We start from the raw sequence: 13826 nt of genomic DNA, 5'->3' as shown, positions 1-13826 counted from the left end.
TGTTGACTCAGGAAAGCCTCGCCGAGCCTCATGACTACTTTTTCAAGAGGGTCCTGCCAGGCAAATTTTGACCATGAGGCCGGCACACGTCCAGTGTGGTGTAGATGGCTGCGTATGTTTGTCGGTAACCAAAACCGTGAACCTTTGCAACAACCGGCGAATGCGCCACAGATGGGGCCATGTCACCGCCCGTGTGGAAATTCCTCATTTCTTGTGGCGGGGCAAGTTATTGACTTCCCCGTGAAGCGTTCCTTCATTTATGACAAAAACTCAACACATTTTTTCAATACACTGCCCTACAGATGAAGAACATTTACGTACCAGGCAAACATTTCAGGCAGGGGGCCCTTGTTTCGTGCGAGGGGGAGAGTCTGAAGAATACTCCTCTCAGTGCATTCGCACGCTTGTTGCTCGCTAACGCGGGCCCTGCTTGCCACAGGTCGTGTTCGAGGGGACCGTCCTGGGCTCGTCCAAAGGCTTCGTCGCTCTGGACGACGTGTCATTCCATCCGGGTCCCTGCGAAGAAGAGAAGCAAGGCAAGACCACGGCCTTTCTTTGCTGAGCAAAATTCACCCTGGTGCTGGATTAAGGCTTAGAAGGGGACCATTGTAAATGTTGTGGTTTCACGCTTCAACACACCGGTGGGCTAAAGCAGTGAACAATTTGTCTTTTGTCAATGTGACACTTTTTTACTGATTGGCCGTGTCGGGTGGTGGAGGGTTACGACACGTATAAATAACGCGATCTAAACCCAAAAACGTTGATTATGAATAATATTGGTCGCGAAAGCCTACGTGTTAAACTAGTAACAGCTTTACCAATGAAGATCCCGATGAGATAGGCATCTGCGTTGACCACCTCCGTGAAGTATGGTCAAACAACCCCCACGACTGACACGGCATGCATTGATGAATGGTTGTATGTCAGTTGGTGTAGCAAGTATACGGCTTCTGTAGCCATCTTCACGTTGGTATTGGCTCGTCATTAGAGGCCATCCTTTTGGTCATGGGTCTCCAACACGAGCTGATCGTCATCGTCAATCCGGCTCCACCAGCAACTGGGGACTTTTTCCATGCCGTGGCCAAGGACGGCCCTTTCAGCTAGCTCACTTGTGAACTGCACATGCAGGTGCTTTTTTAATTACACAAAAAATGTAATGCATTAAAGTTCATCCGCGTTATTGCTTTCTAACAAATCAAGCCAGTCTCATGCACGAAATCTATTCTTACGATGTAAACATTTTGCTTTGAAGTCGCTCGTAATTTATTTGAATGCAAATGGAGTGGCAATATCGATCAAATCGCTTGCATTGTATTCTGGTGCAATTCCGTTTAACACTACAGTACAGAGATCATGATTTATTGCTATCGTATTGAACTAATTTTCTTCCCAGAAGCTAATGAAGGAACTGGACATTTTTCTAAGCTGTCCGCATTAATGCACGTCTTGTTTGATTGGCCCTTATTTTCACGCTCGACTATTTTCACTCCAGACCGGGCGGCGCGCGTGGAACCGGGGACCGTTTAGCGTTGTGGTGCTGCCCTCTGTCCACGCCTCTGCTCTGCTGACGGCTGCACAGGCTTCCTGAAGCAGATGACGGACTGCGATTTCGAGAACGGCTTCTGCTACTGGAAGCAACAGCCGGGGAACTCTCGCTGGAAGTTCAGCTCGGGCTCGACTTACACCACGCCACAGGGAGACCACACGACGGGCTATGGTGAAACCTTCGTGCCGCATGTGACATTTAAAAAAAACACGTGATTCTTGCCCTGTTGTACTGCCCTCCCCCACCCAGCCATTCCGTGCTGTCGACTTCGTGATTCTCTTAAATTCCAGGCTCCAGACCTTCCTCCGTGCCTCTGCTCATGATAGACTGTCTCCATCCCCAGATAAAAATAAATACCCGAATTAATAGCGGCCTCCGATTAGCATGCTTGGCTACGTACAGTGCGAAAGAAGTTCATCACGCACAAACAAGCAGATAAATAATTAGAATATTCCATGTCATCCTGTTCGACCGAGTATTTTGTGATGTTGCATTTACAAGCAATATACATTCAAATTATATTTGTACATTATCCCTGCCACCTTCCCTATTGGTGGCGGTGGGGGATACTGACTTTCACGTAAAGGGATGATTCATCTTTACCCCTTCCGTCGTGAACGCTCATAGGGAACGGTGCATTATTAAATCAGGATGATGATGATGACGATGTTACGCAAGTACTTCTGGCAGCACTTCAATTGGCCACGACCAGACAGTGCACCGTTACGCCTTGTAAAGATGTCATTGGTGGCTGGAGTTTTAACACCAGAGAACCTGGTTGAATCGTGAGTGGCTGTCTGGATTCCAACCTAGGATCTCAGTGATGTTGGCTCAGTGAGCTGCCTGGCCTCCTCTGGCATACTCTGTGTAGGTACCACTGAGTGGTGTAGTTGGGCTAACACAACCACTAATTACTGCGTTTACACGAACCGCAGAAACTCGAGTACATACTACACTTCCCCCCCTCCTTACACCCCATTTCCATGTTTTTAATCAGCAGCAGCACGGCTCGTAAGCCCCACTGCGACCAGGCAGCTCAGCGGTAGAGCCAGTGGTTCGCAATCACAAGCTTGCCACTTCAAATCCTGGTTGGGGGTTGACTCGGCCTCATGGCTCTTCCACGGTCAATAAACGAGTACCACTTTGTGTGGGGAAGTCAACAGAGGTTGTCAAATGGAGAGACTCGCCCACCGTCATAGGAATGTAGAATTTCCGCCGCTGGCTGAGGGCTGTAAACAAGCAGACGTGCGGCGACTTAATGCACATTTGAGCCGAACGTCACTTGGATTTTTGAGAATGCTGCGTGAGTGCGCGTGAGTGCACTCGTGGGGCCCAAGTCCTGGGCCGCCCCAAGGTCGATTGAGCCTCAAATGAATACCTGGAGCAACCTATAACCATTGCCACCACGTGGTGCTGGCCACCCACCCCCGTCGCTAGCACCACTTGCCCCCAACGGTCTGTCGAGGCTTCACGGGGGAATCTTTATCGTGTGCGGCCGCTCACGCGCGGGACCGCGTGCAGGTCACTTCGCGGCGGCGAGCGGACGGGCGCTGTCACGGGAGCCGATCGCGCGCCTCGTCTCTCCGGAGCTGCCGCCCGAGCGCGAGTACTGCCTGCGCTTCTTCCGCGCTACGACGGGCGCCGCCCGCGCCGCCACGCGCCTGCACGTGCGCGCGTGGGACGTCCCCGCGCCGCGCTTCACGCGGGGGCGGCCCGAGCCGGCGGCGCCGGCGGCGGCGGTGGCGGCCGAGGAGACGCTGTGGAGCTCGGCGAGACGCCCGGACCACGGCTGGCTGCAGGCGGAGATCAACGTCCGGCGGTCGCACCCGCATCGGGTGCGCGTCGGTCGTCGGCCGATCTCGCGTCGTACCAACGGGACGTGTCGTGCTCTCGGCCATCACGTCCACGGGTTGACGCGTCCGTTCGAAAACCCTTGCACCGGGGTGGCTTTTTATGTCACGCCATCCCCCCCCCCCCCCCCGCGTGGTAGGGGAAATGGCCTGCTGAAACGGATTTCACAGAACTTCTTGTGAGATCCCTTCAAGCGATCGCATTGCTTTCTACACACGTTCATCACGTGGCAATCAAACGGATGTTTTGTAAATCTTAGAGCTGGAATTAAGCCAATTAAAGTGAAAAAAAAATTCAGGATTTTTTTTGTGCAGTTATTGGTGGCCTGGCTGGGATAATTAACTTGAGAACCCAGTTTAATCACGGTTAGCTACTCCGGCACCACCTGATCACCTCTTGTATCACAATTGCTTTGCCATCAAGAGTTGTGTCAACCAACCCATGAAGGATTGTCCCTCTGAAACATCGATAGTTAACTCCCCCCAACCCTGACCCAAATTGAAACAGGGAAGCAACCGTGCAAGAAAACGCCACTGAATTAATTTCCGCAATCACTTCATTTTGTGCCCTGTACCCAACAACAGATGAAACACTTTGGTTAAAAACGTTCATAGCCTACTCGATCATATTACTTTATCAACAATTTCTAATGTAGAGTTTTACTTCTCTGGAGAGCTCTTGCCTGCGACACAAGACAACCCAGCATTATTTATTTTTTGGGCCACACGCTGCTGATGAAGCTTATTAAGTAAAAACCAATCAAAAAATTTCCCGCTTAACAAACGCTGCTGAAAAATACAGGCACAGAAGGCCCATAACCTGATGGACAAAATATGGATTTATTAGGAAAAAATATGGAGAGCCCATACCCTCGTATTTATTTATATACTGCCACTTGTGTATTCTCTGTTAAGAGCGGTTTGCCGCTTTAGTTGCGTTCAATGTGACTCGCGTACGTTCTGCAAATTTCTAGTTCTGTTTCCCACACTATCATCCACCTGTGCCTGTCCATCGGTGATCATCCCTTGTAGAAGGGTGTTCAGTCCACGTCCGCATGGTGCCTCCTCTCAGCTAGCTCTTCATCATCATTATCAACGGTCGTGTTTGATCCACCGATGAGTGAAACCCCACCCCACACTCTGACAATCCCACATGGCCCTGAAATGCCACGATCCATCTGACTGCTGCGCACGAGCCGGTCCCATCGCTCCATCTCAGCTTCCATTCCAAAATCATCACCCAAAACCCTATGACGAACACCGATACTGACAGTGTAAGAATTTTACATCCACATACGTTAGCAGTGTAATGATTCACCACTGTCACCGGCGATTCAATTCAAGTCGCGTTCAATTTTTGGCACTGCAGTGAATGGTAGTGCCTTTAAGTAGCTGCGGGGGGTCACGTGTGCCGGTCACATACAACGTACACGTATTTAAATTGAATACAAATGTAGGTTTTTTATGCACGTGATTTGATACATGCATCATGAATTTAAGAATCTACATTTATTGGAGAGTTGATGTTTCGTTACAACCCGTTATATCTGTGTGCTTTGGGCAGCATGACGTGGTTATATTTGACAGGACTCCTGCAATTCTTCACATGACACTACTGCAGCAGGAAAAAAAACACAGAATCACTCATCATCTTGTATAAAGTGTTTCATGCTTCAGCTATTTTTACAACCAAACAGTTCATGGGGATTGCTGAAATGTGATGGTTGATTGGTGTGCTTTTTCTAAAGATAAACTATAGCCTGTAAAAAATTCAATACACACCGCGCAGAGACTTTGCTATTTTTTATTTTACTCGGTAAGGCCCACTGAGCTTTTTAGCTCTTTTTCAAAAGCGAGCTGGCCAGGTCATCACTAGGATTAAAGATAATCATGGCCATTGTCACTGTGATCGTCATCGGTAGCAGCATTGTTGCCATTGAGTGTGACAAATTGGCACAGCGGTGTGACACTCATAGCAAGAAGGGCCTTTGTTCAATTCCTGAGTCGGGGGCCTTTCCCTGGAGTTGGTTTGTTCTCTCCGTGCTCGGCATGGGTTTTCTCCGGGTTCTCTTGTTTCCTCCGAGAGCCAAAGCATAGCCGTACAATGTAACTGGCATTGGCCCACACCTGCCGATGGTGCAAATGCATCTTCAAATTACTCATTTGGGATTACACGTATGACCATCGCCACCCCCCACTGAAACAACTTATCCAGATCACCAGCTCAAAGAAAAATGCACGTGTTTCGCCCTATCATCAAGCACCTTCGGATTGAGATGGCTGTCAGTTTCACATACAGCAATTATGTCACGTGTAATTCAGTGCAGTCATTTAATGTCTTCCTGTGCTCTCATTGCAGATCATGTTTGTGGTTCACTGCTTCAGCCCATTGCTTTGTGGAAAGATATCTCTGGATGACATCACTCTTACCCATGGCAACTGCATGCAAAGTAAAGGTACTCAATCGAAACTCCACACCACGCTGTTATACTTCACACTTCAGTTTGATTTTGCATTGTATCTAGATCATATCGATTATGAGTTCACTCCAAAAACAATGCAATCAATTGTCAAAATTATATTTCAGAGCTGATTTTATTTGCTCATTTTCACCATTCTGTTTGCATGTCTCTGTATTTATTGTTCCTTTGTATATTCTTAGTTGCTCACTTTGCCTAAGTGTAACGTTTACAGTTCCTTTGTCATATACTTTGCATAAATCAAAGTCAATTATTAAAATAATGTTTCCTTAGCATAGGAGTTGATTTTAACATTCAAAATGTAGTTTATTTCTGCCCATGGCATGGCTAGAGTTTTCTTTTACTTTGGGCTGAGTGGTGCCGTGGTAAGTTAACTCGACTCCCAATCAGAAACGTTTGAGGTCAAGTCCTGGCTAGGGTCAACTTAGCCAGTCATCCATTCCGGGGTAGATGAAATCAGTATCAAATTACGGAAAACTAACGGTGGTTGTCCTACAAGGAGACCTCATCTCATCACAGGAAAGTGGGATTTCCACCTCTAGCTCATGGCCACCTAAGAAACAATCTACAGATGTCTCATATTTTCGTCTGCCACCCACAAACCCAAACTCCCCAATACACTAAAATGGAATACAGTGCATCTCCATAAAACAATGCAATTTGGATTCATATGGTGTCCAACTGCTGCTGCATCTTACAGCGCTGCACTGCAGAGAAAGCTGGGACATGCGCATCACCTTGTCAACTTGTGTCGTCAGGTCGAGTACGACCTCTGGTGACCTCCATGACCAGACTCCGCCAGCCACACCGTCTGTCTCTCGCTGCCTCTCGTAGCTGGGTTAGTGTGTAAGGCCAGCGGTGTTCCTGATGTCATCCATCCACCTCCTCCGAGGTCCACCTCTGCCCCTGCTACCTTCTCAATTCCCAAGCCAAGACCGATTCCTCTAATCCAGAGGTCCTCATAATGTGTCGAAAGTATGGACATTGCGCATCAAGGGGTGGTGTTTATTTTTTTCGGAGTGAAGTGCCATTGGAATCATGATACACCTACAGCTGCATAACGCAGCAACAAAGTTGCGAAAAAATTTAAATACTCGTTCGACATAAAATGCCGATAAGCCACGTGGTTTATGTTATTTTAATTGACAGCTTTGCTATGTGATTCTTCAAGGCACACACAGCACAGAGGAGTATACGTTTTTGTTAATTGCTAAATGCACCTGCCTATGACTCTTTCCCAGTCGCAGGGCACTGCTCAGCTACGCTGATAGAGTGACTCGGCACATTTAGGGTGTGTTTATGGCAGAGTTTACGTCTCGTCACTCCCTGCAAAGGGACACTTTGTTCTCCAGACTCAATCTCCGGTTGGCGTTTAATGGTCTCATCCGCCAGAGTGACTCGCGGAGGATGAATGCTTAGCGCATCAGCAGCCCGCTGAGCGATCGATATAGGTGCCGCCCTGCAAGTTGCTTGCTCACGCCACCGCTGGCGTGAACGTCCTTCACTGAAGCGAACTTTAGAGGGTATTTTACGGCATAACTCTTCATGAAACAAATCATGTCCGTGCGACATTTTTGGCCGAAAGGGGAATATTTCTCCACAACTTCTGGCTGTCGCCTGATGAGGCTGGTTGTAATTACCGGTGAAACGTCACAATACTCGAATTGCAAATGCTGTGGGTTTACTGTCCAACATCGGTGTGCTGAACTAGTAATGAATTGACACGTTTTGTTTACGTGACAAACCTTACTAATTGGCTGTGTCGGGTGGCGGCGGGTTTGACGACACATTCATATTTATGCGATTAACCCCCCAAAAAACTCTTATTATGGCTGATATTGGTCGCGAAAGCCTACGTGTTAAACTCACTAACCTCGTGTTTACACAATGGAGCCATTGTGCTCAATGCACTTGAGAGTTCCTTCACCCATCACTGCCACGTGTAGTTGGTTCAGGATCAACTTTCACGAACAAAGCGCTCGGCGAGCACCCGCCAGTCTCCAAATGTCCCCACCGACGTTTTACAGCGACTGGCTCAGCACCCGCGTCTACGTGACGATGCCGTGCGGAGGCGTGTCACGCTGTTCCACTCGAGCGATGAAAGTCAAGCAGAGGTTGCGATTGCAACTGCATCCGGTGAAACTTCTGGAGAGCTTCAGAGATATTTACTTATGCAAAGCTTGAATCGAGGAGATCTAATGGACCAGGGTGTACAGCCATGGCAAGGAAGCGTTAGCCAGTGTACACGTTTTGGATGAAGTATTATAAAAAAAATTTTGGCTCATTATTTTCCCAAACATTTTGCATGTGTATTTTTCACTGTTCCTGACGCATTTGTACATTAACTTAAAACTCACGCTATCATGTCATGGGCATAAATCATAAATCACCTCTGCATGCATTATGCAATGCGTGTGTCGCGAGCATACGTATCGATTACAATAGATGAATTGATGTATCTTTACATAATTAGTTTTCTTTTGCACCACCAATTGAAATGAACACAGTGCTCTTTTCAGCGGGCCTTATTTTATTACTAGTTTTTAATATACAAGACAGTGTTAATGGCAGGAGAGGTGCCGGTTTGGTGAATGAATATCATTTTCTGTTTACATGTGATTGCAACAGTCATCCGATATGCATTCAGGTGCTCTGCAACTTAATTGTAATTGTACCATGGTCAGTCAAAAAAGGAATCTGCTTGAGCCGACTTCTGTGACATGAAACGCATTCTTAATATTAATTTGCGTTCAGGCAATAATTTCGATTTTCTCATGGCGACAGAGTTGATTTTGCTCCGATTTCTATTTGGTTGATTTCCTCTTGGCATTTTGGTGACCCAGCTCACCTATCCTAGTCCCTTGGGATCTCACACCGTTGGCTACGTACGGCGCAAAAGAAGTTCAACATACATCTCACATGGTTAAAAACAAACTTGAAACTAGACTGGACAGAGGCTGCAGGCTTGTGCAAAGGCCTCGTCGTGACTGCGACTGCCGCTGCCACCGCTGTTGCAGCACCACCACGGAGCTTGGCCAACTGCGACTTCGACGAGGGCCTGTGCGGCTACAGACACGACGTGCGGGAGACGTTCAAGTGGCTGAGGCGGAGCGGCAACACGCCCACCTCGTCCACGGGCCCCCAGGGCGACCACACCACCGGACACGGTGCCCGGCTCGGCCGTACTCCCTCCTCCTCCTATCCTCCCCTCCCCCTGTTCTCATATTTTATCATCATCATCGTCATCGCGATCCATGGGCAGATAGCCCGTAGGTGTCTCCTGCACATTTTCTCATTTGTTTCCCCCTTTCCTCTTGTCTTATGCCAATTTTCTCAAGTAATGCCACATCTTCTTGGTTCTTTCGGTAAAGTCACGAAGAATGGAAATAATAAAAAAATAAAAATAAAACATAATAAAATAATTCTCACGACGTTTCGGCCACAACGCAAGCAGCCGTCCTCAGGTGCTTGCGTTGTGGCCGAAACGTCGTGAGAATTATTTTATTATGTTTTATTTTTATTATTTTATTACTTCCATTCTACGTGACTTTACCGAAAGAACCAAGAAGATGAATCCCTGCAGTCACGAAAGCTTTAAATCGAAATAATACCACATCTTTCTTGCACCGATCTCTGATGTCGTCGTCAAACCATTCTCTGTTCTGGTCTTCCTCTCTTTCCGGCTCCTTCCATTTTTCCAAACAACACACTTTTAATTTTCCTGTTGCCCATCCTACGTATGTGTCAAAATAGTTCCAGATAGTTTTCTTATTCACGCGGATTTTTTTTATCTCGCTTCCTTTGCTGTTCATAATTTAATCGAGCTACTGGCACCGTGTCATTGCACCCGCTTTGTTGATGTGACAGATGTCAGTCGCCGAGTCTGCCAAGGCAAAGGCTGACTGGGTGAAATGAATGGGTGTCAAGACGGCATCCCGCGATGAGTTTTGGTCAAACACTTGCTGTATACCAGACCACAGAAACAGAAATTTGGTGCCAACGCCAATTTGGAACTGACAGGGAGTAGAAGAAGTTGACACCGCGTCATGTGACGAAGACATTGCTGTTTCCAAGTGTCACGGCAAACAGGAAATCTTCTTCTGTCAGAGAACAACTTCACAGAAATTCTTATCCCTTCAATAGGACTCTTATTTTTAAAGTGGTGATACATTCGCAAAGGGAAAAAAATGTTAAATTCTCACATTGGAAATCGCCAAATTAAGTGATATTTTCTTTTTTCAACGAGTTTATTTTGTTTTGCTGCAGTCATTTTGGTGAACAACATTAGAGCGTCAACTCGCTACAATTGAGAACTCGGTTTGTGGGTGGATGAAACCTGGATTCAAACCCGGCTTGTCGGCAGTGCTAGCTCACTGCTCTGACATGAGTATAAGCCCCATCGCCAAGCATCGCAGCAGCGGCAACTTATATTTTAACCCGGTCTGGGCCTCCTCGAGATCAACACGACCTTATGCGATACTCAGTGGACATCAGTCGTGCAAATACAACAAGGATTTCTCAGGGATAAATAAAGATTCCGATTCCGAGGTGTTTGGTTTGCTCACAGGGACACCACGGTGGTGAGATGTTAACTACCTCGCCTAGTATGCAGGAGGTCGTGGGTTCGATCCCGACCCTGACACCTGCTGTATATTTGTAGTTTGCCCGTCTCTCTCTTTCCCCATGGTCACGTGGATTTTTTCTGCGGGTCCTCCGGTTTTACCCTCCACGTGTGGAATCAACGTGCATTCAGAGTATTTGGCTGTTCTAAATTTCCAAATGATAAGTCACTTTGTTGAGCTATCATTTGTGGCCAGGTCACTTCTCAAAAATACCTATAGAGCCCGCACCTCCAGTTAGCACGGTTGGCTGCGTACGGTGCGAAAGAAGTTCAACATACATTCACACAGTGGGCCTTACCTGGTAGTAAAAAAAAAAATTAGTTTGTAGTTGGTGCTGGTCCCGTCGTGTTCCACGCCAGCCTGCCAGCCCTCGCGGGCATTCACCGCCAGCGCTCCCCCGACTGCTCAACAACTACCCGCCCGTTGTGTGTGTTACCGGAGCAGGCCACTACATGTACATCGAGGCGAGCGGCATGCCGCCGGGCCGGCGCGCTAGCCTGCTGTCGCCCAAGCTGCGCGGTGTCCCGGGCGCTCGCTGCCTCTCGTTCTTCTGCCACCTGCACGGCGCCGGGGTCGGGGAGCTGAGCGTGAGCCTCCGCGAGGGGCAGGACCTGGCGCGGCGCGACGCGGCGCTCTGGGCTCGGTGGGGGGAGCACGGCGACGTTTGGCGGCGGGTCCTTGTGGAGTACAGCAGCAGCGTCGACCACCAGGTGCGCTCGCTCGGGCACTTTTCTTTTTCCCGGTGGGTCAAAAAGCGTCCCCCCCCCACCCCGCCGATTGCCTCGCCTTTCTCTTGCAGATTGTGTTCACGGCAATCTCCGGGCCGAACGCGAGTGGTGACATCTCGCTGGACGACATCACCATCCAGAAGGGTCCGTGCGATGGTGAGTTCGGCCGTCTTGCTCGTTGCAAATCATTTCACGTCTCGCGGATTGCCTTCATTTCTGCTGGGAGCTGCTGACGAGCAGCTGATGGGATGCGTTGCGCGCACAAAGCGGGACTGGTGATGGCACCACCAGCTCCCGAGGTGATGGAGCACCAGAGACAAAGCACTGAAGAGCATTGTACACTGCATGTTGCACTGACCTTTAATGTGACCCGAAGAAAGCACGAAGGCTTCCCTTACGGCAAAGATTTACGACTGAGAAACTTACAGACATACATTCTAAGCACTCGTGTAATTTATCAATGACCACAAAAGTAAAATTGGACATGCTTTTGTTTGTCATTAGTGATTGGGATACAAACATTGATCGTCATGCACTTAAAAATATCTCTACTCATGAAGCAAATAACAATGTTGCTTTGCAGTTTTTTCCATTTACATGTTCAATTCAACGAGGATGTAGTTATTTACAAAAACGAATTTACGTAAAGCTGGCTCTTTGCCTACGGCTAAATTAAATTCGCTCTTTCCTGCCCTGCTTTAACCAAATACGGTAATCTATCCCGGTGGTTTTAGCGATGAGTGGGTGGCAATGCAAAGACGGAGAGTAAGATTCCATCCATTTATACTGTCGTCCCACATGCTCTTGACACTCCTGTGATAAGCTGAGAGAAAATAAGTAATTGAATCTTGACTTCGACCAAGTGACGATAGGTGACATCAGAATAACATCACTATATAGTTTAAGCACACATTGAAAGCTGACCATTTGAACAGACTTTGTGCCCATCAATTTTCGTTTATTTCATGTTTTTTGCCTGCTGCGTGACTTTTGTTTTGTAGATGACACAACGAACCATCATGGGCCACAAGACGGTTGGAAGAATTACATCAAATAATGTCGATGAAGGAAGATTTACAACGAGTGGGTTTGTAGGAACGGAAATTTGAGAATTAAAACATGTTTACAGAGGCTGTTTTTGTAAAGGTCAGGGTGTGGTCTGTCGTGTAACAAACAAAAAAATCTGACAAAATATGGGGTGTACATTTTATTTTTTTCTTAGGAAAAGCACTTTCAATATTACGTTGGCTTCGTGTTCCCTGGAACACTGCGACATGTTTCGGTCTAAAGACTCTAAGCTGAGATTGTGTTATAACACAAAAGAGTGTGAATCATTAGCAATTTACCAAATCATATTAAGAAAAAAACCGTTTCAAGACAAGAGTAGGCCACATCGATGGTGAGTTGCATCTGATGGTGAGAGGAATCTGTGCCCGGTATTGGTATCCCCTTAGATCGGCTCAACGCCACAGTGAGCACGTTCATCTTCTTTTTATTATTTTATTATTTCCATTCTACGTGACTTTACCGAAAGAACCAAGAAGATGAATCCCTGCAGTCACGAAAGCTTTAAATCGAAATTTAGTGAGCACGTTGTTGCTGTATCAGCAAGCGAAGGGATGACGATGCAGTGGTGACTGGGCAACCCCCGTCAGTCGTGTTAGACACTCACCGACAATCCACGTCTGAATAGAGCAAATAGAGAATACATTATTTCTGTTTTAATTTATACGCATTGTACATATGCCGTTCCTGAAGTGTTAGGCTTGATTTGTGGTTGTAATCAAGATAATTGTGTAGAGTCCATAAGGGTGCAGTATAATGTGATGTGGATTGACAGACCAATCAATCCCCCCCACCTCTCCCTGCAGTACTCTTTATACGGTAATGTTTTTTGTTTTAATCCGCGAGACAATGTTTCTAGACAAGCTATGGTTATGTTTTAGCATTAAATGAGAGAAACGCGGATTAGGGACGGGAATTGTCTGGTTAAATAATGTATTCTTTTAAGAATGGAACAAAACGCAATAAAAAAAACCCCGTAATCACAGTCGCCTATTGCGCATCTCAATTACTTTCAATAAATCGTTTGACGTTTCTAAATGTGCATGGCTCATATGATGGTTGTGTGTAATTGAAGGCTCGACTGGGTAATTGTATAAAGACCGCTGCCGTTAATTTACTTCTATACGAGCTCCTTAACCGTTTATTTTGAGGATATCACACACACGTGACCGTATGTAATCTATCATGTTTTAATCGTGATACCGGCTGGCTGGTATCGCCTTTGAATTCTGAAGATTCCAGCATTCATCCGAGTGGTGGTCCTCGTGGTCTCTCCAAGTCTAAGTGGTCGTCTAGGAGGTTCCTCTGTAGTTCTAGTGGTAATTCCTTGTAGTTGACCCCGATTCTAGCCAGCTGGTATGAACCAAAATAACCACTGAAGCATATGGCCGATGCAGCAATGCGAAATTGGCCAGAGTCTACCCCGATTGCAAGTTTTCAAGCAATGTGGCAAGGATCGTCAAGTCTGACCAGACTAGTGGATATACCATTTAAACGTATGGCGTACGCAGATGAAATACGTTTCAATGGCGATT

General features: G+C 47.1%; 1 protein-coding gene across 1 annotated transcript in view; it reads left to right on the top strand.

Moving 5' to 3' along the window:
* LOC144722051 (MAM domain-containing protein 2-like) overlaps positions 1 to 13329 on the top strand; it is a 42104-nt gene extending 28775 nt beyond the window's left edge. Inside the window, exons 8-15 of the mRNA XM_078600136.1 lie at positions 440 to 536; positions 1580 to 1717; positions 3068 to 3381; positions 5756 to 5852; positions 8894 to 9043; positions 10943 to 11208; positions 11298 to 11382; positions 12228 to 13329. Coding sequence (XP_078456262.1) covers positions 440 to 536; positions 1580 to 1717; positions 3068 to 3381; positions 5756 to 5852; positions 8894 to 9043; positions 10943 to 11208; positions 11298 to 11382; positions 12228 to 12283 — 1203 coding nt within the window. The 3' untranslated portion in view covers positions 12284 to 13329. The remainder of the gene's footprint in view (positions 1 to 439; positions 537 to 1579; positions 1718 to 3067; positions 3382 to 5755; positions 5853 to 8893; positions 9044 to 10942; positions 11209 to 11297; positions 11383 to 12227) is intronic.
* The last annotated feature ends 497 nt before the right edge of the window (positions 13330 to 13826 follow it).

Source organism: Lampetra planeri, chromosome 13 (genome assembly GCF_965212315.1).
Source record: "Lampetra planeri chromosome 13, kcLamPlan1.2.h2, whole genome shotgun sequence".
In the NCBI taxonomy this organism is placed as follows: domain Eukaryota; kingdom Metazoa; phylum Chordata; class Hyperoartia; order Petromyzontiformes; family Petromyzontidae; genus Lampetra; species Lampetra planeri.
The sequence above is the reverse complement of the archived record's forward strand: the minus strand, read 5'-3'. Positions and strand labels throughout refer to the sequence as shown.